Below are 26,597 nucleotides of genomic sequence, written 5' to 3'. Positions count from 1 at the left end.
CGTTTTTTGGTGTGCACCAGGCCTGTGTGTGAGGGAGTGTGTGTGTACACAATTGCACACGTTCACCATCAGTGAAGGGTGGTACAGAATAGTGTACTTCTTGTCATAAGGATAGCGGTCAGCCCTGCCCACAAGAGTCAAAGGGGGACATTTATCAAGAGTGTCAGACAAAATATTGGTACGGTAGGTTATTAGAAATCCGTGCAGAACTGTCTCAGACATCTTAAAGTGGATCCGAGATAAACTTTTACTCATTGCATAATTGTGTTCCTTTCATATAGTTTATAGGGCATTCCTCAAGCTAAATACTCTTTGTTTACTTTTAATACTCCAATTCCCTATAAACTAAGAGAAAGAGAGAACTTGCGCTCAAACAAATTAGCACTGGCCCTTTAACAATGCACTCGGTGCTGCTCTCGTGAACTGGATGGTGCCAGTGACTGTAAAACACAAGGGATGGGGAGACAGGAGAGCGCTCCGTAGTGCATTAAATGGGGTATGCTAAATCAATAAAAACATGTAAATCATCACACTCACATTTAGTAATATAGTTCGCCTCTGCGCCTTGAACTTGTCCCGCGGGTTGCCTCGAACCATAGGTAGCCTGGCCAGGGCAAAATGGTATGGATGGAATGAGAGGAGCGTCCTTTCTGGGAATATTTATGATTGGTCCATCACCGGGCACAGTAACATACGGCCGCCGCCATACTTGTAGAGGGATTCACTTTGACCTTCTCTTGCTAGACGCAACTTACGCTGGTCTCGCTTAGATGACGTAATAATCACCGCAATGCTAGAAAAGATGAAAGTGGGGCGGAAGTCTTCCGCCCCACTTTCATCTTTTCTAGCATTGCGGTGATTATTACGTCATCTAAGCGAGACCAGCGTAAGTTGCGTCTAGCAAGAGAAGGTCAAAGTGAATCCCTCTACAAGTATGGCGGCGGCCGTATGTTACTGTGCCCGGTGATGGACCAATCATAAATATTCCCAGAAAGGACGCTCCTCTCATTCCATCCATACCATTTTGCCCTGGCCAGGCTACCTATGGTTCGAGGCAACCCGCGGGACAAGTTCAAGGCGCAGAGGCGAACTATATTACTAAATGTGAGTGTGATGATTTACATGTTTTTATTGATTTAGCATACCCCATTTAATGCACTACGGAGCGCTCTCCTGTCTCCCCATCCCTTGTGTTTCCCTATAAACTAAACAAGCCTCGCTCACAGCTTTTCAGAGAACCTTTGCACTCAGTCCCAGGCAGCAAGGACTTATGGGAGCTCAGTCTGGACAGGAGGAGGTTACTAGCCAGAGATTTCAGAGGCAGAGGGGAGAAGTGAGGAGTGAAATTTTCCACAGGCTAAGGGCTGGAGATGCTATCAGCTTGCCTCAGTGTAGTGTGACAAACAGAACATGGCTGTATCACCGCAATAAATTGTATCACAGCAATAAATAAGCATAAACTTGTGAAGCTGTTTGCAGCTAGATTTGCTGTGGAAACTATCTAAACTTTAGATAAGATATATACAGTGGCTTGCAAAAGTATTCGGCCCCCTTGAAGTTTTCCACATTTTGTCACATTACTGCCACAAACCTGAATCAATTTTATTGGGATTCCACGTGAAAGACCAATACAAAGAGGTGTGCATGTGAGAAGTGGATCAAAAATCATACATCATTCCTAACATGTTTTACAAATAAATAACTGCAAAGTGGGGTGTGCGTAATTATTCAGCCCCCTGAGTCAATACATTGTAGAACCACCTTTTGCTGCAATTACAGCTGCCAGTCTTTTAGGGTATGTCTCTACGAGCTTTGCACATCTAGAGACTAAAATCCCTGCCCATTCTTCTTTGCAAAACAGCTCCAGCTCAGTCAGATTAGATGGACAGCGTTTGTGAACAGCAGTTTTCTGATCTTGCCACAGATTCTCGATTGGATTTAGATCTGGACTTTGACTGGGCCATTCTAACACAGACATGTTTTGTTTTAAACCATACCATTGTTGCCCTGGCTTTATGTTTAGGGTCATTGTCCTTCTGGAAGGTGAACCTCCGCCCCAGTCTCAAGTCTTTTGCAGTCTCCAAGAGGTTTTCTTCCAAGTTTGCCCTGTATTTGGCTCCATCCATCTTCCCATCAACTCTGACCAGCTTCCCTGTCCCTGCTGAAGAGATGCACCCCCGAGCATGATGCTGCCACCACCATATTTGACAGTGGGGATGGTGTGTTCAGAGTGATGTGCAGTGTTAGTTTTCCGCCACACATAGCGTTTTGTATTTTGGCCAAAAAGTTCCATTTTGGTCTCCTCTGACCAGAGCACCTTCTTCCACATGGTTGCTGTGTCCCCCACAAGGCTTGTGGCAAACTGCAAACGGGACTTCTTATGCTTTCTGTTAACAATGCCTTTCTTCTTGCCACTCTTCCATAAAGGCCAACTTTGTACAGTGCATGACTAATAGTTGTCCTATGGACAGAGTCTCCCACCTGAGCTGTAGATCTCTGCAGCTCGTCCAGAGTCACCATGGGCCTCTTGACTGCATTTCTGATCAGCGCTCTCCTTGTTCGGCCTGTGAGTTTAGGTGGATGGCCTTGTCTTGGTAGGTTTACAGTTGTGCCATACTCCTTCCATTTCTGAATGATCGCTTGAACAGTGCTCCGTGGGATGTTCAAGGCTTTGGAAACCTTTTTTTGTAGCCTAAGCCTGCTTTAAATTTCTCAATAACTTGATCCCTGGCCTGTCTTATGTGTTCTTTGGACTTCACGGTGTTGTTGCTCCCAATATTCTCTTAGACAACCTCTGAGGCCCTCACAGAGCAGCTGTATTTGTACTGACATTAGATTACACACAGGTGCACTCTATTTAGTCATTAGCAATCATCAGGCAATGTCTATAGGCAACTGACTGCACTCAGATCAAAGGGGGCCGAATAATTATGCACACACCACTTTGCAGTTATTGATCTGTAAAAAATGTTTGGAATCATGTATGATTTTCGTTCCACTTCTCATGTGTACACCACTTTGTGTTGGTCTTTCACGTGGAATTCCAATAAAATTGATTCATGTTTGTGGCAGTAATGTGACAAAATGTGGAAAACTTCAAGGGGGCCGAATACTTTTGCAACCCACTGTAGACAAGTTATTTGTTATAGTTCCTTTTTCATCTCGGATCGGCTTTAAGAGATCACTAGCTAGTGCAGTTCCCTTATTACACTGTTCTAAAATTGGAGGAGTTCGGAAAGTGTCTCTGTGTGAGGGAAATTGCTGTTGCTGAGGTAAACAATTCACCTGCTGTATCGATACAGAAAAAGGAAGTTATAATAGCATAAATATATTATTTTGGTTAACTGACAAGATGTAATGCAAATAATTTCCACTGTACTGCTACATAGCAGCACCGCAGCTGCACTGTAACCAATGCATGGTAACGGGAACAATTTCCATTGCGTGCAGGTTGTGTGGAGCGATCCAAGAATCTGCTGGCGGTATGATTATTTTTGAATTTTAAGGTCTATTTAAAAGGTTTCAGACCCCAAAATCATGGGAGAAAAATCATGCCGCCAGACTGCTAGCAGTAGCCCCTGCTCTTATTCACCTCACTGGGCTCTAGCGCTGCAATTTTACCTCCGTCCTCCGGGTGGAGCTGTAACACTTCGGTGAGATCAATGTCGGCGATCTCAGAGTAATTCAGAGCCTCTGGGGACAGGAAGGAGAACAGCTACGGACTTCTGGATCCCCTGGGAGGTGAGTAAAACCGCCCGCTGTGTGCTGTACTCTGCATAGAGCTTCTGGCGGCTAGCCCGAGCATAGCTCAGGATTATCGCCAGGGAGGTTAAGTAGGATTTAAGAATTTTCTTATCATGCAGAACAGTTCCCCCTCTGCTGGTTAGAACTGTTTAATAAGAAATAACTGACAATGCTTTGATAAATCTGGCCCAGAGACCCACAATAAGATTGAAAGGCAAAGGTGATAATCCTTCCAATACTGCAGCAATTTATGAACATTTTATTGTTCTCTATCAGCCCTCACCACCCTTTGAAATCAAAGAACATTATGTGTACATATCACATAAAGAAGTGCTCTTCCCATAAGTGGAAGGAATGACTTATGAATGTGATCCAGTGGGCTCGACTCACAATACTTCTCAAACATGACTTATCACCTAATTGATAAAAATAACCTTTCAGCACATTTACAAGCAAAGCAGTCACTCAAAGTAAGCTGTTCCTGATTAACGTAATTTCAATATTACTTTTCTTACCTTAATTATATAATATTTTGCGCTTTGGGAGCTTAAAAAGTAACATAGATAAGGCAAACAGAGGAAAACTGGTGAAAAAGCTTTGCGAATTACAGTGGTTTGCAAAAGTATTTGGCCCCCTTGAAGTTTTCCACATTTTGTCACATTACTGTTACAAACCTGATTCAATTTTATTGGAATTCCACATGAAAGACCAATACAAAGTGGTGTACACGTGAGAAGTGGAATGAAAATCATACATGATTCCAAACATTTTTTTTACAAATAAATAACTGCAAAGTGGGGTGTGCGTAATTATTCAGCCCCCTTTGGTCTGAGCGCAGGCAGTTGCCCATAGACATTGCCTGATGAGTGCTAATGACTAAATAGAGTGCACCTGTGTGTAATCTAATGTCAGTACAAATACAGCTGCTCTGTGACGGCATCAGAGGTTGTCTAAGAGAATATTGGGAGCAACAACACCATGAAGTCCAAAGAACACACCAGACAGGTCATGGATAAAGTTATTGAGAAATTTAAAGCAGGCTTAGGCTACAAAAAGATTTCCAAAGCCTTGAACATCCCACGGAGCACTGTTCAAGCGATCATTCAGAAATGGAAGGAGTATGGCACAACTGTAAACCTACCAAGACAAGGCCGTCCACCTAAACTCACAGGCCGAACAAGGAGAGCGCTGATCAGAAATGCTGTCAAGAGGCCCATGGTGACTCTGGACGAGCTGCAGAGATCTACAGCTCAGGTGGGGAAATCTGTCCATAGGATAACTATTAGTTGTGCACTGCACAAAGTTGGCCTTTACGGAAGAGTGGCAAGAAGAAAGACATTGGTAACAGAAAGCATAAGAAGTCCCGTTTGCAGTTTGCCACAAGGCATTTTTGGGACACAGCAAACATGTGGAAGAAGGTGCTCTGGTCAGATAAGACCAAAATGGAACTTTTTGGACAAAATGCAAAACGCTATGTGTGGCGGAAAACTAACACTGCACATCACTCTTAACACACCATCCCCACTGTCAAATATGGTGGTGGCAACATCATGCTCTGGGGGTGCTTCTCTTCAGCAGGGACAGGGAAGCTGGATGGAGCCAAATACAGGGCAATCTTGGAAGAAAACCTCTTGGAGTCTGCAAAAGACTTGAGACTGGGGCGGAGGTTCACCTTCCAGCAGGACAATGACCCTAAACAAAAAACCAGTGCAACAATGGAATGGTTTAAAACAAAACATATCTATGTGTTAGAATGGCCTAGCCAAAGTCCAGCTCTAAATCCAATCGAGAATCTGTGGCAAGATCTGAAAACTGCTGTTCACAAACGCTGTCCATCTAATCTGACTGAGCTGGAGCTGTTTTGCAAAGAAGAATGGGCAAGGATTTCAGTCTCTAGATGTGCAAAGCTGGTAGAGACATACCCTAAAAGACTGGCAGCTGTAATTGCAGCAAAAGGTGATTCTACAAAGTATTGACTCAGGGGGCTGAATAATTACGCACACCCCACTTTGCAGTAATTTGTAAAAAATGTTTGGAATCATGTAGGATTTTCGTTCCATTTCTCACGTGTACACTTTGTATTGGTCTTTCACGCGGAATTCCAATAAAATCTGGCAATAATGTCAGAAATGCCTGATCTGCTGCAGGCTTGTTCGGGGGCTATAGTTAAAAATATTAGAGGCAGAGGATCAGCAGGATAGCCAGGTAACTGGTATAGTTCAAAAGGAAATAAATATGGCAGCCTCCATATCCCTCTTATTACAGTCCTTTAACATAACATATATTCCATAGTTATACTGTACAGCTTTAAAGTGTTTATTTAGCTGCCTTTACTAACCTTCATAATGAGAGCAGAAGGCATTTGTGTGTATGACAACATAGCTACACTGTCACTACATGCCAAGCATTAGGTGACTGCAAGCCCCATCTCGCCGCTTGTTAGACATAATGAACCAGAGAGATGCACATCATCTCCCCAGCACTGGTGCTTACAGTATAAAGCCAAATCTTTGGGGATTGCCCATCTACTGACATGTTGAGCGGTTTTACGGTAGTTAAACTGCTTCAAGCAGCTGTAATTAATTATGCATCTATTTAGGCTGCTAGAACAACAACATAGAAGCCCATTCAACTAGCTTAATGATCACAGCAGTGGTCATCACTCAGGAAAGAGATTCTCTTTACAAGTGGAAGTGAAAGTGTGTGTAGCCAAACCATAACAGGAAAACTGAGGTTATGCAATGATGGCAGCATTCACTGCATGGTCTGGTGTTACAATAAGCTGCTACTTTTCCCATATACAGATTTATTCAAGAAGGCCATTACAGATGTATGTGTCAGACTGTTATGCAACCGTTGACTTCTCTTGAGAACCTAAAGCTTCATCCACATGCTAGATAGACAGACTTTAGCAGAGTTCAGGGCCATCTAGGCCAAAAATTCTGAGTGTGCACATATTTAATCCAAGGCTGATTAAATATGCAGCACACCATGCATTTTCACTCTCCTTACCCTGCCTACTGCTCTAATGTAATCTGTGCTATCATCCTTCCTTAACTCTCTACATTGCAACACAATGAGTTGCTTTGCTATAGCCAAACAAACCGCTATATATGCACTCGTTACACTGCAGTGTCACCCACAGGATCAAACTCAATCCTGACAGGCAGCACATATTAAAAGGTGTTAAAGTGGATCTGACATGAAAAACTATAACAAGTAACTTGTCTATATATTTTATCTAAAGTTTAGATAGTTTACACAGTAAATCTAGCTACAAACAGCTTCAACAGTATATGATTATTTCTTCCTTCAATCCATGTGGCGCAGGAGGACAGCGAGGGACTGATTAGCCTGGAGGGGACTAGAGGAAGCACCAGGTATGTATAAAACTAATTTTATCTGTCTCAGGTTTACTTTGTTACACAGTAGTACTATACTCTACATATGCACTCCCCACAGAGCTGCAGGGAATCCACTGAAAATGTTGTGCACATTGAACACAGAGGTGTTGTCTATCACCCATTAACCTGGTTCAGATTGTGCATGAAGACTGTAATGCTGGGCATACACGGGTCGTTTTTTCCCTTATCAATCGGGCCGCTGATGGCTCGATTGATAATATCAGACAGGTCCGATGACCCGCCGGATGGATTTCCCGCAGGCGGACAATAGCGGGGAATCGAGCGGAATATAAGGAGCGGAATCGATCCGGATGGCTACGGGGACGAGCGGGACGCGGTGGGAGTTGATCAGGCGGCTAATCGAGCCGCCGTGTCCACCTGTGTATGCACAGCATTAGACAGGAAGAATCGCCTCATTCTCCTGCAGAGTACCTGCACAACACTCTTACATGTACCCACAGTTATATTGCCTAGGGCCTGATAGATGTTCTTTGTTACAGTCTAACTTTTACAAGTACTCTTACCAAGGACTAGTTTTAGTCTAGGACTAAAAGGAATAAATATGGCAGTCTCCATATCCTTCTCACTTCAGTTGTCTTTTAAAATTCCTAAGTGTTGGCAGTTAGACGGATTTCATGTTACATACTTTCAATCAACAAGAGTCGAGGAGTCAGAGGAATCGTAAACTGAGGAGTCAGAGTCGGTGGATTTTTGTATCGACTCCACAGCCCTGGTAATTTGATCACTAAGGAATCTTGGCAGAGCAGCTTATTTGTAAACACAGGATGTTAACCCTATGTCTGCTTCCATGAAAGCAGGAAGTAGACACCACAGATTTATTGCAGTTCTGTTGGCTGCAACAACAAAAATGTTTTCCTTAAAAAGGTCATTATGTTGTTGCTCATCTTTCAGCGCAGAAGTTCAGGTCCACTTTGACAGATCTCAGGGAGCATATTTTTTTATTAAATAGTCATGACAAAAACCTTAGCATGTTTAAGAGGCCTTAAAAAAGACGCTGCACAGTTATGCAATATGATTGTAATATTGTAAAATGGGGCCCTGCAAAGCAACGCACAATACCTGCAATATTTATTATACCCCTTTCAAGCTGGTGTGTGTTAACCCAGTATCTGTATACACAGAACTCTGTAGATGTTTTCTGTTTGAGAATGTTGTAACTTGTCCCTCTGCATTCTTATATCCCTGCAGATCATTATCAGCCCTTCAGCAAACACCAGGCTAATCATGAGCCGGAGGGATGGGAAAAAAAACAGAAATGACCCTCCTGTTCCTAGAAGGGAAATTCAACTTTGAGAGAAAAATATTTTTGTTTGTTTGAATGTACAATATAGTATGCATTAGCACTTTCATGTGTTTCCATCTTGAAATCTCCCTTTTTCAGATGGAAATAAAAGATATCCATTTTCTAAGAATGCTGGCAACCTCTTCCCCAATAGGAGGCATGGTGATTTGCATTCAGTATGAGGAAAGAAGAAACACTGTGCGATTTTAAAACGTGCATTGTAAACTGCAGACAGCTGTGATTTACAATGCAGCCCATAGACTATCATCAAATGTGATTTTGCATGCGGTTTCTGCATGAAACTGATCACATAACCATTTTAAGCTCAACACACACCATACAATCTTGGTTGTACATATTTACCAAATCTATGTAGTATAAGGGCCAACAGATTGAAAATACCTTGAATGATTGATTGGATAAGCTCTTTTACTACATGAAAGTGGTAAGATTGAACAACCAAGATTGTATGGTGTGTGTTGAGCCTTAGTGATAGCTCAGACTTCAGGTCGTTAGTGCATTATTCTCAGCTTGTTGTGTTAAAGGACAACTGTAATGAGAGCGATGTGGAGGCTGCCAAATTTATCTCCTTTTAAGCCATACCAGTTGCCTGGCTGTCCTGCTGATCCTCTGCCTCTAATACTTTTAGCAATAGCCCCTGAACAAGCATGCAGCAGATCAGGGGCTTGATTTACAAAGTCGTGATAACTTATCACGGCTGTGAAAAAGTGGTTTGTGCGAGTCTTCGCGCGGAAAGAAGTTATCACGCGCAATGATTCCTATTATCGCAAATGCACATTTTTGCGCGCAATAACAGTTTTCACGATAAATCTTGCGCAAAGCACTTTTCACAGTGTGATAACCGTTATCACTGATTTGTGAATCAAGGCCCAGGTGTTTCGGACATTGTCAGATCTGATTATTAGCTGCATGCTTGTTTCTGTTATTCAAACACGTGAGCCCTTGAGGAGTTGCCAAGGCAACGTAACGCATAGGGCAGAGCGACGTTTTGACCATGTGGTGCTAGCCGGATGCGGTTAGCGTTACACGTCGGAATTACATGAGTGGTGGGGATTTGGCCGAATGGAGAGAAGCGGTTTTCCACATTACTTTCCATTACCTTCCTACGCATAACCATGCCACTTTTTGCGATCTTGCCTAATGTGCTTTCTGTATGTTGCAGTTAAGAACTACTTTTTAAGGGTGTACACACCAAGTATTTTAAATAAAGTTTTTTTTAATATTTTTACGCGATGGATGCAACCCCTTTATAATTACAAAGGTGCCACAAGGACAGTGATTTTGTGCAGAAGTGTTTATTTTTGCTGCACACGCATGGTTTAGAACTTGCATAGTGCAGTTCAGAATCATTTATTTTGCCAAGTACAATGGGGGTTGTACCCGGAATAAATGTGTTTGACTGTCTGAATCGCAGTCGTTGTCGTGTCTGCTTGAGGGCGGTAAGACCACCACTTCCTCCTTCAATTTTGCCATGTAAGTTGGTTTTTAAGTTCATTTAATCTAATCTTATACTTTTGGCACCTCTGTTCATTGTATACAATTTTGAGTCCACCCTTGGTGGAGGGTTGCTACCCTTTCTTCCTGTCTACAGAGAGTGACTTCTTAATCCTGAGTGGGGTCAGGACAATCTCCCCACCTGCCTTTACAGTGGTTGCCTGCTGGTGACCCTGACTTGTGAGCATCTAGCAATACAAACTTATTGCCACCTTGTCCAGTACGAATTACACTAATGTGGCTCTTGGTGTTCCCTGTTTTTACTTCTGCCGGACTATACAACTGCGCAAACCAATGGTATAAGTAGAGGCCAGGGGGTGGGAGGGACCTCAAAGACAGAGTAGCATGAAAAGGGGTTACCTAAAGGTGCATCATGGGCTTACAGTACCTCGTTTTTTGCTCGAGGAGTAATTTAAAGTGCACACAGGTAACCCACATTTCCATTATAAGTATCAAAATAATAAATAAATGGTTCCTACTGGTGGAGAGACCTTCCATTAGTCTGTGCTGAAGGTGGTACCTACCCGTACAGAACAGGAATGCAGGCTGTTGTGCTAAAGTTAAAAAAATTATAATCTGGAATAATGTAATGGGATGAGATGGGATGAGCAGGAGCCAGGACTTTTTCTTTGAACAAATGTAGTAAGTTCCCTCCAGGGAGAGATTAAGGGAGTGTATATATCGCAGTTCTCATCAGATAAGCAAGCTGTGCACAACAATGAAATCCAGTCTTACCAGCAGCCAGAACAGAACAGGTGACAAAAAACATTCCAACAGCAATCCTCTTGAGCGATGACGGTAACAAGCCTCTCTTTTTCAAAATTGGGTCCACTACCTTATCTTTCAGCGGAATCATGATCAAAATAACCACTGCATCAAACATAGTGAGCCATGCTGCCGGAAACTGCAATACAAATGTGTGATACATTACAGTGAATACTCATGTAGTTCTAAAGCCACATTTTCAGCAGCACTTTACAGAGTACATAGTTATGTCACTAAGTGTCTCTTAGAGGTTCTTACCACAGTTTATGATCGGTTTTGGTGGGAACCAATTTAGGCTCTGTTTCCACTATAGGCTTGTGTTTCACATGTAAGAATTTGCATAGTTTCAAACAGAACGAAAATAAAAAAGGTGTACGTTTTATGCTAAATTTCCATATGCTTCTCACATATGACAACTTCCTCCTCCTTTACATTCTTTGTAAAATGTATGCAAAGGTTTGCATTTCGCATGGGGAGCCATTGAGACTCGCGCGCAATTTGAATAGGGCTGATAGATTTTAGGAAAAGATTGAATTGCCATTTTTGTGTCAGAAATTAAGATTTCAATTCGATTCATGATTTCAGGGATACAGAGCCAGTCCCAGGGCTCAAAATGAAGAAACACAAAGGATGATCTCAGCTAAGACCGTTACTCTTACCACCTCTGGACGTAGGGGCAGAGAATGGGTCAGTCTAGTCCTTCTCCTGAAGCCCACTGTGCAGTAGTAACAGCTCTCCGCTCCATGCACAGCAGCAGTGGCTCTCAACACTCCTGGCGCCTCACTCTTTCCTTCCGCCTACATCATCAGTTGGACGGGCTAGCCACAAGGATCAGTTTGGGAGAAACTTAAAGAGTCCTTCCTTAGCTCTCTGAGAGTCCACAGGCCTGTTAGTCAAGCTTTGGCCAGTTATGCCTGGAACCACAATTTTGGTTACGGATTAATCGCAGCTCCTTTGCACAGTGCCCAGCAACACACAGCAGCTTGGCAGATTAACACATCACACTGTGCTTCATCCAGGCTTCCTGTCTTTCTGTTACTGTGCAATGGAGGCGGAGCTTTGATTAAGTCCAAGCCAAAAATTGTGGTTTCCAGGCTTGATAACTGTCCGAAGCTTGACTGACAGGCCTGTGGACTCAGTTATTGATGCTCGTGGCCGGCCTGCCCAGCTGATGACGTAAGCGGAAGGAGAGTGAGCCGCTGACTGAGCCACCGCTATGGTGCTAGACTGGAAACTGTTCAGCTTTATTGTAAAAAAAAAATAAAAAAAAAAAATACAAATCATTTTTTACTTTTACACGAAGTAATCTTGGAAAAGATGCAGTCAGCTGAGTGCTGCAGTATTTGTAGCTATGGCAGTCTGCTTAGGGGAAGAAAAAAAAAAAACCAAAAAAAACACACACACACAAACTCAAAACCAACGCACAGAAACTTCACCTCTACAATGGCATTCTCTCTTTCAGCAGTATACCTGGCTGCTAAAACTAGTTTATTCATAATCTATACAAATAAGACAGCTCTAAGTCAGGCTATTCATCAAGCTGTGCTGATATTCTGAGGGAGAGGCTGATGTGGCAAGCTAATGTCAAACTGCTATAGATTTTGGAACAGACAAACTGCTGCAAAATCTCAGTGTTCTGGCATAATATTGACATATCTAGATTTATGGATGATGACATCTGTTTGCCATGAACTCTGTATTATTTATAGCACTGCTGACTAAATATACTTATGAAAGCAAGTTTTGGAAACTTATTGTTTATATAAGAATTCATACTTTCAGGAAAAAAGGGAGGTTTGAGCTGCAGACACAAGACAGGACTGGAAGCTAGCTCCGGGGCAAGTGGACCTGAACATGTACAAAATGTGCAAAAATGGGTCATAACTCCCCTGTCATCACTTTGCACACACTCTGCTGTTAGTTTTTCTTTACTTAAAGAGAATCTGTATTGTTAAAATCGCACAAAAGTAAACATACCAGTGCGTTAGGGGACATCTCCTATTACCCTCTGTCACAATTTCGCCGCTCCCCGCCACATTAAAAGTAGTTAAAAACAGTTTTAACCACTTTACCCCCGCGCGTACGTATTTCTCCGCCCCTTTTTCCATCCTTTAACAACCAGGGACGAAGAAATACGTACTTTTCGCGTTCCCGACGCTGTCCGCGCTCCCGCTCGTAAACACGCCGCCCGCCGCTAGTAAACACGCCGCCGCCCGCTCGCCCAGAGATCAATGAACGGGAAAATCCATTCCCGTTCGTTGATCTAAGCCCCGCAATGATCCGCTGCTCTCCTATGGGCAGCGCGATCATTGTGAGAAAAAACTCACGTGTCCAGCCTCCTTATACTTCCTCCAAGCTTCCGGAAGGAAGCTTGGAGGTCGCATTAAAACAAAAAGTTACTGTGGCCATCTTGTGGCCAAATAGTAAACTACACCCTACACATTTTTCACATACAAATAAATGACTTTTACACATAAAATTAACTCATTACCTCCCACACTCCCCCTTTTTTTTTTTTTTTGTAATTAAAAAAAAATTAAAAAATTTACAATTAAAAAAAATACATAAATAGTTACCTTAGGGACTGAACTTTTTAAATATTTATGTCAAGAGGGTATAACACTGTTACTTTATAAACTATGGGCTTGTAATTAGGGATGGACGCAAAAATGAAAAAAATGCACCTTTATTTCCAAATAAAATATTGGCGCCAAACATTGTGATAGGGACATAATTTAAATGGTTTTATAACCGGGACAAAAGGACAAATACATTTCATGGGTTTTAATTACAGTAGCATGCATTATTTAAAAACTATAATGGCCGAAAACTGAAAATAATTATTTTTTCCCCACATTTTTCCTATTTTCCCATTAAAACACATTTAGAAAAAAATTCTTGGCATAATGTCCCACCTAAAGAAAGCCTAATTGGTGGCGAAAAAAACAAGATATAGTTCATTTCATTGCGATAAGTAATGATCAAGTTATAGGGGAATGAATGGAAGGAGCGCTGAAAGGTGAAAATTGCTCTGGTGCTCAGGGGGTAAAACCCCTCAGTGGTGAAGTGGTTAAAAAGTTTGTTTATAAACAAACAAAATGGCCACCAAAACAGGAAGTAGGTTGATGTACAGTATGTCCACACATAGAAAATACATCCATACACAAGCAGGCTGTATACAGCCTTACTTCTGAATCTCAAGAGATCACTTGTGTGTGTTTACCTTCTGACCCCTTCAGCTCTCACCCACTGAAGTGACAGGCTTCCTGCAGACAGCTCTGCCTATGTGGTTAATTCCTCAGTATGTGACCTTCCAGCTCCTTTCACAGCCTAGGATTTTTATCCAGCTCTCTTCTATCACTGATAAGATAGCAGAGAAGCTGCTGGCTTATGTAAATAACACACACACTGCAGTGTGCATAGAGGAACAGATCTGCACGGAAGAGTTGGCAGCCTTCCAGACACAGGCCGACAAGTCTGACAGGGGAAAGATACATTGATTTATTACAGAGACTGTCATAGTATAAAGTGCTGCAGTAAGCCACAACACATTAGAATAGGTTTAGGAACTTGTAGGATGGTAGAAAAAAACGTTGTAATTTTTGTTACAGAGTCACTTTAAAGGACCACTACAGTGAAAATAGTGAGCAGTTAAAAATCTGACAGAAGCAACATGTTTTGGACTACTCCATTTCCTCATGGCAGATTCTCAATGTTTTCTTTGTATTCAAAAGCATTTCCTGAACAGCAGTTGCTAAGTCTAATTGTCAAAATATGTGAGGGAGCAGAGAGGCTGGTTTATATCCATTTCTCCGACATTCTGGGTCACGCTGTCACTTCCATAGTGGGATGTCCTTTAAGTAACAGGTCTAAAGTCATTCTGAAAGTGGAACGGAACGCTTTAAAAATTGTCAGCAAAGTGCCCATCATTTACATAATTTTGATTGCACAATGTTACCACATCCATGTGATATGAGTATATTCAGTTTACCCTTTACTACATAGATTTGGTAAAAACTATACAACCAAGACTATCGCCGATGGGAACCAAGGGCTACACTTAGCCAACCTTACTTGGTCTCCAAGGCTGCTCCCTCCCCTTTTCTGACTGACCACTTCCTATACTGAAATGCTGCCACCTATATGTGCAGTAGAGATGGCCAATGTGATGCAAAGAAGTATGCCTAAAATTTAAATGTCATGTAAATTAAAGGCAGTTTGAAATAGAATAAATAATACAAAAAAATCTATATAGCTATCTGTATCTATCTATCTATCTATCTATCTATCTATCTATTGATTGGTTCAATTTCAACCTGAATTTACATGAAATCTGCATATTAGGCAAACTTCTTCGCATCTCATTGACCATCTCTAATGTGCAGCTACACAGGCAGGCTCTGCATCTGAGAACTCGAGGCGGGGTTCTGAGAATAAAATCCCCATACAGAGGCTGGGTCTGTCTATAGAGCCCAGCCTCTGTTGCTATATAGATCGCCGCTAACCCCCACCCCCCTGCGCTCTGTAATCCCTCCATAAAACACAGTCGCGCTGCTGGCACGCAGCTTGTCAGAGCACACTGTTAACCTCTCCCCATAACTCACAGCTGTGCGGCTGTGTTTACTTCTCCTCTGTCAATCTCGCCGCTCCCCGCCTCCTGCATCACTCCGGTCCCCGCCCACGTCCCTTCCATCGCCACTGATTGGAGGGAAGGGACGCAGGCGGGACCGGAGTGATGCAGGAGGCAGGGGAGCAGCAGAGACTGACAGAGGAGAAGTAAACACAGCCGCACAGCGTGGCTGTGCGTTATGGGGTATTGCAGAGCGCAGGGGGGGCTTAGGAGCAATCTATATAGCAACAGAGGCTGGGCTCTATAGACAGACCCAGCCTCTGTATGGGGATTTAATACCCAGAACCCTGCCTCGGGTTCTCTTTAAAGAGAACCCGAGGTGTGTTTAAAGAATGTTATCTGCATACAGAGGCTAGATCTTCCTATACAGCCCAGCCTCTGTTGCTATCCCAAACCCCACTAAGGTCCCCCTGCACTCTGCAATCCCTCATAAATCACAGCCGTGCTGTGAGGCTGTGTTTACATCTGTAGTGTCAGTCTCAGCCGCTCCCCCGCCTCCTGCATAGCTCCTGTCCCTGCCCCCGTCCCTTCCCTCCAATCAGCAGGGAGGGAAGGGATGCAGGCGGGGACTGGAGTTCTGCAGGAGGCGGGGAGAGCAGCAGACTGACACTATAGAGATAAACACAGCCAGCTCTGACAAGCTGTTTGTCAGCAGTGTGGCTGTGATTTATGAGGGATTGCAGAGTGCAGGGGGACCTTAGGGGGGTTTGGGATAGCAACAGAGGCTGGGCTGTATAGGCAGATCCAGCCCCTGTATGCAGATAATATTCTTCAAACCCACCTCGGGTTCTCTTTAAGGCTGGGAATTGGGCAGAATCTTCAGGCTGTTTCATAAAGTCAATCACAACCCTGGCCTCCAAAATCTGGCACAAAGATCCATCCACTGCTTTGTAGGCACTGAGCTCCTGCATCTGAGTGGTCAACGTCCAAGCTGCATAAGCTTCCATAATATCAGCACTATACCCCTTCACTGACCATCTCTAGTTGTGACTAGGGATGATCAATGAGATGCAAATATTTCTGAGTCCATGCAGGCTTATGTACATTTTTTTGCAAATGAATGCAACTTGAAAATGAACCAATCAAGTCCCACCCAGGTTTAAATTGACTGGTCCATTTTCAAGCTGCATATACCTCATTTGCATTTTTATAAAAATCCTTCATCTCATTGATCATCCCTAGTTGTGACTAGGGATGGTCTATGAGATCCAAATAATTTCAAGTTAATGCTGCATTTTGCAAATTTTGTATGCAAATTAAATATCCTGCTGAGGTAAAATTCAATTGGTCCATTTTAAAGCTGCATAAACGTATATATAACATTTCCATAACCCTGCATCAACTCAAAATTATTTGCATCTAATTAACCATCCCCAGCTGTCACCTCTACTTCAGGGATAAAGTAAAATACTACTGTTTGATGTGCTGGAGCCACACTGAAAGGACACAGAGGCAGGTGATTGTATACAGAACGTGCCTCTGTGTCCTAATATGATTTCACAAACCCACCTCGGGTTCTCTTTAAACTCCTTAGCGGTATGCCCGACAGTGTCGGAGTCCCCCATAATTAAATAATTGTCCCAAATGACTGTAAACCCTTTAGCTAGCACTAGGCTAGCTAGTAAAGGTGTCAGGCAACCCCAGATTTCCCCTCCCCCCCCCCCCTCGACTCCCCATTTATACATTACCCTCCATGTATCCAGCAATCGTGCAGCCTCCCTGCACAGCTTCGGTCTCTCTATGGGAAGGATCGGGTTTGCCCATGACGTCGACGACGTCATAAGCAATCCTCCCCATAGTGAAGACAGGAGCTGTGCGGGGAGGCTGTGCCGATCGCTGGATCCAGGCTGGGTAATGTATAAACGGGGGAGCCGGACACCTTTACTAGCTAGCCTAGTGCTAGCTACAGGGTTTACAGTCATTTGGGACAATTATTTTACTATCGGGCAAAAAGTAACAAAACCTCCCGAGTGGCATAACGCTCAGGAGGTTAAAGGATACCAGAGCCCCCAAAAATATGAGAAATAGGGGGGAGCAGGCATGTATGGTGAGCTGTCCTGATGCTCACTGCTCCCCCCATTCTATGTTCTGCTTCCTGCTGTAGCTGGCATTGCCCGTCTTCTGGACGGCCGGGTCAGAAGCATTGCGTCCTTCTGGACGGGCTTCCCGTGTGCTACAGCACGCATCCGCTGCTGGCAAGCGTACCACAGGAAGGAACCCATGGCCGGGAGCGATCGGCGCATGCGTGTAACGATTTACTGTGATGTGTATGCAACTGTCTAAGAAGAGGACTTTATACTCAAAAGAAAGGTTTTATACTTTTTACAATCATTTTTAGGCCTTTAAACACTCATTTTTGTTCATTACAATCATACATGATTGATCTATCAACAAAGCATTATTCGGGGAGATAAAAGAAAGACGAAAAGATTGAAAAGAAAAAAAAAGGACTGGGGTTAAAAATACAGAGGTGGAAAAAAGAATTTAGCACAGATTTATAAAACGTGCAGGCAGACCTTACCGTATGATTTTGGTTATTAAAAATCTGTGGGATTCTCAGATGCAAGCTCTGAAGCACATATGTTGTTTGCATCTACAAGACAAAAGATAATTTGTGTTTAGATATACAGACATTTCTTTACTGACTAAAGTGCAAACGCTGTAAAATCCAGATGAATGATACAAGACTTCCTGGGCAAAATTACACAAGGCAACCTGTCTGCGCGTTGTTTTATGTATAGAAAAAAAATAAGCTGCTCACTGAACTGAAACACACAACTGCTCAGATCACAAATTATTATACCAGAGGACATATTACTGAACACCTGTTAGAACCACATAACGGCACCTGTATCCCAGTGTTATAAGGAGTTTGGAGCAGCGATGCAGCTCAGCAAAAGCTGCTACTGTTGTAGTAGTTGTGGAGTCAGTCCAAAAAACCTCAGACTCCAACAATCCAGGTTAGGATTCCACCGCCTCAGACTCCTCGACTGACTCCTCTAATTTGCATATTACAAGCGTATTAACTGGAAGTACGCAACATAAAAGGCATCATCACTGCGAACGTTTAGGGCTCAGCCACTATAAGCACTTTTCTGAGCTCTTGTAATTGATTAGTGCTTTCTGAGCACTTTTTTTTTTTTTTTTTTAAAGCGCTCCCATTCACGTTCATTAAAGTCGCAGTAAAAAGTGCAGCAATTTTTTGCGTACGCGATCGCAGCAATTTTTCCATACTTTTTATGAAAGTGAATGTGAGCGATTTTTAAAAAGCGCTCAAAAAGCACTAATCAATCACAAAGCGCTCACAAAGGCGCGTATAGTGTTGCTGAGCGCTTAGGCATGTTAAAGCTATATTGTAGTAAAGAACAACTGAGGTGAGAGGGAAATTGAGGCTACAATATTTATTTCCTTTTAAGCAATACCAGTTACCTGGCAGTCCTGCTGCTTATCTGCCTCTAATACTTTTAGCCACAGACGCTGAACTATCATACGAAGATCAGGTGTTTCTAACATTATTGTCAAATCTGACAACATTAGCTGCATGCTTGTTTCTGGTGTTATCCAGACACTACTGCAGCCAGATCGATCAGCAGGGCTGCCAGGCAACTGGTATTGTTTAAAACAAAATAAGTCAGCCTCCATATTCTTCTCACTACCTTAAAGACGGCATCTGCTTTTGGGAACAAACAGCTCCTGGCTAGGAAGCTGACACTTGACAATGACAGGCCAGGGTGGCTGACAGGGTAAACCTGAATGCCCAAGTACCGTATGTTGTCTGTGTAATAAGAGTCACCAAAAGCCCATATATAGCTGTTTCCAGTGTGTAGCCCTGCCCATATACAGAGAAAGGACTCTACCCTGTTATATGTTTATATAGAAAAGGCCAGGACCATTTTCTGCAAGGATGAATGTGAAAGCCTCCTGAAGTGACAATTCGAGCATCATTTATTTATGACTGCTAAATAATGTTTCTCCTCTAAGTCAGTATATATAAGCTGTGTTATTTACATTGTCAGTATATGCAGGAACCAAGTCCGATGAAGGCTTATTAGCCGAAAGCTCACTTTATTTATCTCTAATGCTGGGAATGCACGGGTCGATCCGGCAGCTGATTAGCTGCCGGATCGACCCCCGGCGTGTCCCCGCTCGTCCGCACGGATCGATTACCGCTTGTCCCCGCCGGCGCTCCTTATCAGCTGCTCGATTCCCTGCCATTGTCCGCCGGCGGGGATCGAGCGGGCGGGGGTCGAGCAGCGTGATCGGACCAGCTGAATATTATCAGCTGGCCGGATCAGCTGCTCGATTCACGGTACAGAAACGTACCGTGTATCCCCAGCATTAGTTAGCCAAAAAATGTTATCATCACGATTCAAAGCTTCTGGTTGGTATTATTATGTACCCTATGTTGCTTTCTAATTGTGTACAGCTCCACAGAATGTTGGTGTTTTATAAATCAATTATAATAATACTTAGCCATGATTCAAATGAGGGTTAAACAATGCAGTTCATGAAAAATACACAAAACAGAAAATATAAAGGACGTCTAGGCAAGCCAGGATGACGGTCTATCAATGTCCTGAACATTGGAGGTATAGCTACCTTTCCTCAAGGGTAGTATAACTGTAGAAAACTCATGTAGGAAACCTGCATCTACTTGTAATCGTTGTTATTGCCCTTGCATATGATATATTAAAGTATAATTATAATTAAAAAGGAACATCCAACGCTCTCCTCCACCTCCTGAATGCCTCAAATCCCCGGTATCTGCCTCCACCTATAGGCAATACTCACCTATGTAGAAGGAAGCCTTCCTGGTCCTCCCAGAACACCGCTGTCCCCCTGGAGAAATTATTTTAGGACTCCTCATAAAGGCTTCAGAAAATACACATGCGTAATAAGAATGCAATTGTCTTCTTTAGAAGCAATCTGGCACGCAAGTGCTTCCGAGGAGTCCCGAAGGCGCAGAATTTCAACAAGGACAGCCAGGCCCGCATTTACATCAGAGGAGGCTGTATGCACAGATGTTCTGGCACCCTAGATTTCCGCCCTCCATGAACCTACAACCCTCCTCCCCGAACCGCAAGTGTGCTGGCTGTCCAAGCTGTCACTTCTCCCTTTCCTACCATAGCTACAGGTGTGTCCCTTAGGTAGCCAGAGGTACCCTCAGTATTAAGTAGCTAATGGTGCCCCCGACTGAAGGGAGATCTTGTCAGTGAAATGCCGAGAGCAAGGTGAGTAACCTCTCACACTTTCATTAGGACTCTGTGTAGGAAGGAGGGAGAAAGGCACTAGGGGAAAAATGAGCTACCTTTTCATCATCAGGCGTCTTTAGGCACAAGCCTACATTGCCTTATGGTAAATCAGGCGCTGGGGAAAGCAATGGATCAAGAGCACACAGAGGATCAGGATAGCTCTGTGGGATCTAGAGCCTGTCCTCTACATAGACCAGTATAACTTTTTTCTTCAGTATTGCTTTAAAGGACAAGTGTGTTGAGGGATATAGGAAGGCTGCCATATTTCTTTCCTTTTACATACCAGTTGCCTGGCAGTCCGGTCTATTTGGCTGCAGTAGTGTCTGAATCACACCAGGAACAAGCTTTAGGGGCAGAGGATCAGCAGGACAGCCAGACAACTGGTATTGCTAAAAAGGAAATGAATATGGCAGTCTCCATTTACCTCTCACTTCAGTGTTGCTTTAAAGAGGAAGTGTCGCAAAAATCTTACAATTTAAAGCCCATACAAATAAGTAGATTTCTCCCAGAGTAAAATGAGCCATAAATTACTTTTCTCCTATGTTGCTGTCACTTACAGTAGGTAGTAGAAATCTGACATTACCAACAGGTTTTGAACTAGTCCATCTCTCCATAGAGGATTCTCAGCATGGCATTTATTCTTTATAAAGACATTCCCTGAAGAAAAAAAAAAAAAATTATACAAAGATGCTGTCCAGCCTCCCTGCTCACTGTTTTGGCAGTTGGACGGAGCAACTGCCATTCACTAAGTGCTTTTAAAAATAAAGAAAATCCTGAGAACCCCCTATGAGAAGATAGGCTAGTCCAAAATCTGTTGGTAATGAAAGATTTCAACTCCTTATTGTAAGTGACAGGAACATAGGAGAAAAGTAATTTATAGCTCATTTTACTCTGGGAGAAATGTACTTATTTGTACACATTTTAAATTTTAAGATTTTCGCGACAGTTTCTCTTTAAGTTTACACCCAGTACTAAGTCTCCATCTAGCTGCTAGTATAACAACAGATTTACCATATACTGCATTATCATAGCCATACCAAACCATAGCTAAACAAACCCGAGAAGTCAGGAAACTAACCAAGCAAAAACATTAACCATCGTGGAGGTAGGACTGACTGGCTAAACTGGTCCACAACTAACCATAGGCAGTGGAGAGAATTTATGAGCTGGACTCTAGGTAATTATTATTATTTATTGTATTTGTAAAGCGCCAACATATTACGCAGCGCTGAACATTATTTTAGGTTACAGACAATATTTAGGGGTGACATACAGCAATGACAATACAGGAATACAAGAAAACCAGATCACAGCACAATAGGAGTACAAGGTAATGCTTAGTCAGTCACTGGATGGGAGCATGTAGATTAGGCAAGTTAGGTTCACTTAAAGAGACACTGAAGCAAAAAAAAAAAAAAAAAAATGATGATATGATGATTTGTAGGTGTAGTACAGCTAAGAAATAAAACATTAAGATCAGTATAACGTAACGAGAACAGAGGCGCCAAAAGAGTAAAAACAGTAATTAAAAGTTTTTAAAAAGAATTGCTTAGGAGGCAGTGGTGGACTTACCTCCCACAAGCAGACACAACAAGCTGTGTATTCAGAAGTAAAAAGATTTATTGGTACACTCCGGGGGGCAGTCGCAACGCGTTTCGCAGGTAAAACCCGCTTCCTCAGGCAATAACAAACGGAGTACATACAACAGCAATATGTCCGGGTAACACCTGGCGCCTCGTTCACCCGGACATATTGCTGTTGTATGTACTCCGTTTGTTATTGCCTGAGGAAGCGGGTTTTACCTGGGAACCGCGTTGCGACTACCCCCCGGAGTGTACCAATAAATCTTTTTACTTCTGAATACACAGCTTGTTGTGCCTGCTTGTGGGAGGTAAGTCCACCACTGCCTCCTAAGCAATTCTTTTTAAAAACTTTTAATTACTGTTTTTACTCTTTTGGCGCCTCTGTTCTCGTTACGTTATACTTAATATCCACCCTTGGTGGAGGGGGATACCCCAAAAATCTTTTTCCTGTCTACAGAGAGCGACTTTTTATTCCTGAGTGAGGACAGGCTAAGTTCCTCACCTGCCCATACAGTGGTTGCCTGGAGGTAACCCTGGTTTGTGAGTATATCAATGTACTCTTCTACATTTACCCATTGTCTTAACCTACTACACTATATTTGGCTCTCGGTTCTTCTTTTAACATTAAGATCAGATACATCAGTCTAATTGTTTCCAGTACAGGAAGAGTTAAGAAACTCCAGTTATCTCTATGCAAAAAAGCCATTAAGCTCTAAGACTTTCAAAGTCGTGGATAGGGCTGTCTTCTGACTTATTATCTCAACTGTTAGTGAACAAATTTCTTTTTCTCTGCCAGAGGAGAGGTCATTAGTTCAGACTGCTCTGAAAGAATCATTTTGAATGCTGAGTGTTGTGTAATCTGCACATATTAGAGAATGATAAAATGTTAGAAAAACACTATATACCTGAAAATAAAAATATTAAAAATACTTTATTTGCTGCTAACCTTCTAGTAATTATTCATAGTACACAACCAATTCAATATATCATATTTTTTTTTTCGCTTCAGTGTCTCTTTAAATGCATAGCATGGGTTTACAGTAATGGAGGTGCATGATCAGGTAGGACACAAAAGGAGGAGGACCCTGCCCAAAGGCTTACAATCTAGAGGGAGAGGTAGGGACACGAGAGGTAGGGGACCAGAGTTTAGCTGTGGGTTTAGAGCAATTGTGAGGGGTGGTAGGCCAGAGTGAAAAGGTGAGTTTTGAGGGCCTTCTTGAAGGTGTTGAAGGAGGGGGCTGCCCTAATGGGTGGAGGTAGGGAGTTTCATAGTGTTGGAGCGGCTCTTGAGGAGTCCTGGAGGCCTGCATGGGACTGGGTGATGCGGGGGGACGGTCAGGCGAAGTTCAATGGAGGAGAGGAGTGAGCGGCTTGGTGTGTATCGCTGAGTAAGATCAGAAATGTAGGTTGGACAGGTTTTGTGGACGGATTTGTAGATCAGAAACAATATCTTGAATCTGATTCTGGACTGGATAGGAAGCCAGTGGAGGGATTCACGGAGGGGAGCCGCCCTGGTGGAGCAATGGGAGGAGTGGATAATTCTGGCTGCCGCATTCATGATTGACTGCAGTGGGGCAATTCGGGCCATAGGGAGACCATACAGAAGGGCATTGCAGTACTCGAGGCGGGAAATTATGAGGGCATGGATGAGGAGTTTGGTGGTGGCAGAGGTCAGGAAAGGGCGAATCTTACATACGAAGGTGGAAGTTGCAGGACTTTGTGAGGTTTTGGATGTGGGGAGTGAAGGATAGTGCGGAGTCCAGGGTGACACCCAGACAGTGGGCTTGAGAGGTAGGGCGAATGATAGTGTGGTTAACAGTGACATGCACATCTGGGAGGTCCAGGGATGACCACGGTGGGAAGATCATAAATTCCGTTTTGTCTAGGTTTAGTTTCAGGAACCTAGCGGACATCCAGGAGGAGATAACTATAATAACTATAGTAATAACTATAGTAAAGCTGGACTGTTTTTACAATGCTGTGTAGCCTCCCTGGCGGTATGGACGAGCTGAGTTCGTCCAGCAAAAACTTGCAAAAAACGTTAATGACGAGCTGAGCTCGTCCATGCCGACAGGGAGATTTCCTGTTTCTCTGCCCCGCCGGCTGCATTTTTTTCTCATCAGAGGGATTCCCCAGGATGGCTGGATGCCTGACTGCACGCTGTGGGTAGCGATCTGTGCTACCCACAGCGTGCAGAACAAGCATCCAGCCACCCTAGGGAATCCCTGGGCAGCCAGTGGGGCAGAGAATGTGCGGGGGATCCCCCTTGTATGTGGAGGCTGTGCTGGCGGGGGATCCCCCTCTGTGCGGGCGGGGGGAACCCCTTTATATGGTGGCTGTTGCGGGCAGGGGATCCCCCCCTGTGCGGGTGGGGGGATCCCCCTTCTATTGTGGCTTTTGCGGGCGGGGGGATCCCCCTCTGTGCGGGTGGGGGGATCCCCCTTCTATTGTGGCTGTTGCGGGCGGCCTATCCCCCTCCTCCCCCTCCCTCCCGATGTCCCCCCACCCGATCTCCCCCCCCCCCCCCCCCCTCTAAGCCCATTGAGTAAATAGATTTACTCACCGAGGGCTTTCTCCAGCGACGGCAGCAGCACTTCCTCCTCCATCTCCGAAGTCCCGGTCTCTGTACAGTTACATTACGAGGCTTGGTGACGTCACCAAGTCTCGTAATGTAACTGTACAGAGAACGAGATCCCCCCACCCGCACAGAGGGGGATCCCCCGCCAGCACAACCTCCACATACAAGGGGGATCCCCCGCACATTCTCTGCCCCGCTGGCTGCCCAGGGATTCCCTAGGGTGGCTGGATGCTTGTTCTGCACGCTGTGGGTAGCACAGATCACTACCCACAGTGTGCTGGGGGGGGGGGGGGGGAAGGATCGGGAGGGGGACATCTGGCTACCTATAAATCTAGCTAAACACCTGGCTCACTATATACCTGGCTAAACACCTGGCTCACTATATACCTGGCTAAACATCTGGCTCACTATATACCTGGCTAAACATCTGGCTCACTATATACCTGGCTAAACATCTGGCTCACTATATACCTGGCTAAACATCTGGCTCACTATATACCTGGCTAAACATCTGGCTCACTATATACCTGGCTAAACATCTGGCTCGCTATATACCTGGCTAAACACCTGGCTCGCTATATACCTGGCTAAACACCTGGCTCGCTATATACCTGGCTAAACACCTGGCTCGCTATATACCTGGCTAAACATCTGGCTCGCTATATACCTGGCTAAACACCTGGCTCACTATATACCTGGCTAAACACCTGGCTCACTATATACCTGGCTAAACACCTGGCTCGCTATATACCTGGCTAAACATCTGGCTCGCTATATACCTGGCTAAACACCTGGCTCACTATATACCTGGCTAACTATACTTGGCTAACTATACCTGGCTGCACATCTGGCTAACTATACCTGGCTGCACATCTTCTACCTATACATCTGGGTCTTATACTCACCATTGGCATGCTGATCCCTCGTCGCGTACCTCTGATAGCTTCCCCAGTGTCTTCTGTATTAAATTTAATATTAAAAAAAAATTGGTTGCAAAAAAAAAAAAAATGGTTGCAAATTATTGGAAATTAATTGAAACACTTTTTGCACGGAAATCCTGGGGAAACTGAACGCCAGGGTGGTTAACCACTTTACCCCCGCCCGTACGAATTTCGAATAAGAGTTCCAAAGCCACTAGAAAAGATTTCTGGTCTCCCGGAGGATGAGAGTTGAGCATAATAAACAGCCTAGGCTAAGCCTCAGTAGGTGGGAGGGACTACATACCACTATATAGGCTATAGCAGTGTTTCTCAACTTTTTTAAACCAAGTACCCCTTATTGCTTCTCCATCTCGGCAATGTACCCCCCGCAAATGTGTGCACAAGCGCACATGCTTGGGTGAATGAGGGTGCTGATTGAGGGTGCTGGATGTGGAGAGGTAGATGAGGGTGCTAGGTGGTGAGAACCTGGTGAGGGTGCTGGCTGAGGGTGATGGGTGGTGAGAGACAGGTGAGAGTGCTGTCTGAGGGTGTCAGAGGGTGATAGGTGGTGAGGGTGCTGTCTGAGGGTGATAGGTAGTGAGGGACTGGTAAGGGGGCTAGCTGAGGCTGCCAGAGGGTGAAGGGTGGGAGAGACAGGTGAGGATGCTGGCAGAGGGTGAGGGGAAGGTGAGGGTGTTGGCTGGGTGTGGCAGAGGACAGGTGAGGGTGCTGGCAGAGTGTGGTGGGCAGTGACTGACAGGTGAGGATGCTAGCTGAGGCTGGCAGAGGAGGATGGGTGGTGAGGGTGCTGGCTGAGGCTGGCAGAGGGTGATGGGTGGTGAGGGACAGGCAAGGGTGGTGGCTGAGACTGGCAGAGTGAGCACACACAAAGTCAACACACAC

At 44.1% G+C, this 26,597-nt stretch overlaps 1 protein-coding gene across 2 annotated transcripts in view; it reads right to left on the bottom strand.

Annotated features, from left to right (window-relative positions):
• Positions 1-26,597, bottom strand: part of SLC15A4 (solute carrier family 15 member 4) — a 100,372-nt gene that overhangs the window by 28,212 nt on the left and 45,563 nt on the right. For both annotated transcript variants that reach the window (XM_068271600.1, XM_068271601.1), the window contains exons 4-5: positions 17,883-17,954; positions 10,702-10,870 (exon numbers count right to left, since the gene is read on the bottom strand). In XM_068271600.1, the coding sequence (XP_068127701.1) occupies positions 10,702-10,870; positions 17,883-17,954 (241 nt within the window). The remainder of the gene's footprint in view (positions 1-10,701; positions 10,871-17,882; positions 17,955-26,597) is intronic.

This window comes from Hyperolius riggenbachi, chromosome 1 (assembly GCF_040937935.1).
Source record: "Hyperolius riggenbachi isolate aHypRig1 chromosome 1, aHypRig1.pri, whole genome shotgun sequence".
NCBI classification, from domain to species: Eukaryota; Metazoa; Chordata; class Amphibia; order Anura; family Hyperoliidae; genus Hyperolius; species Hyperolius riggenbachi.
This window is presented reverse-complemented; position numbering and strand designations above follow the sequence as displayed.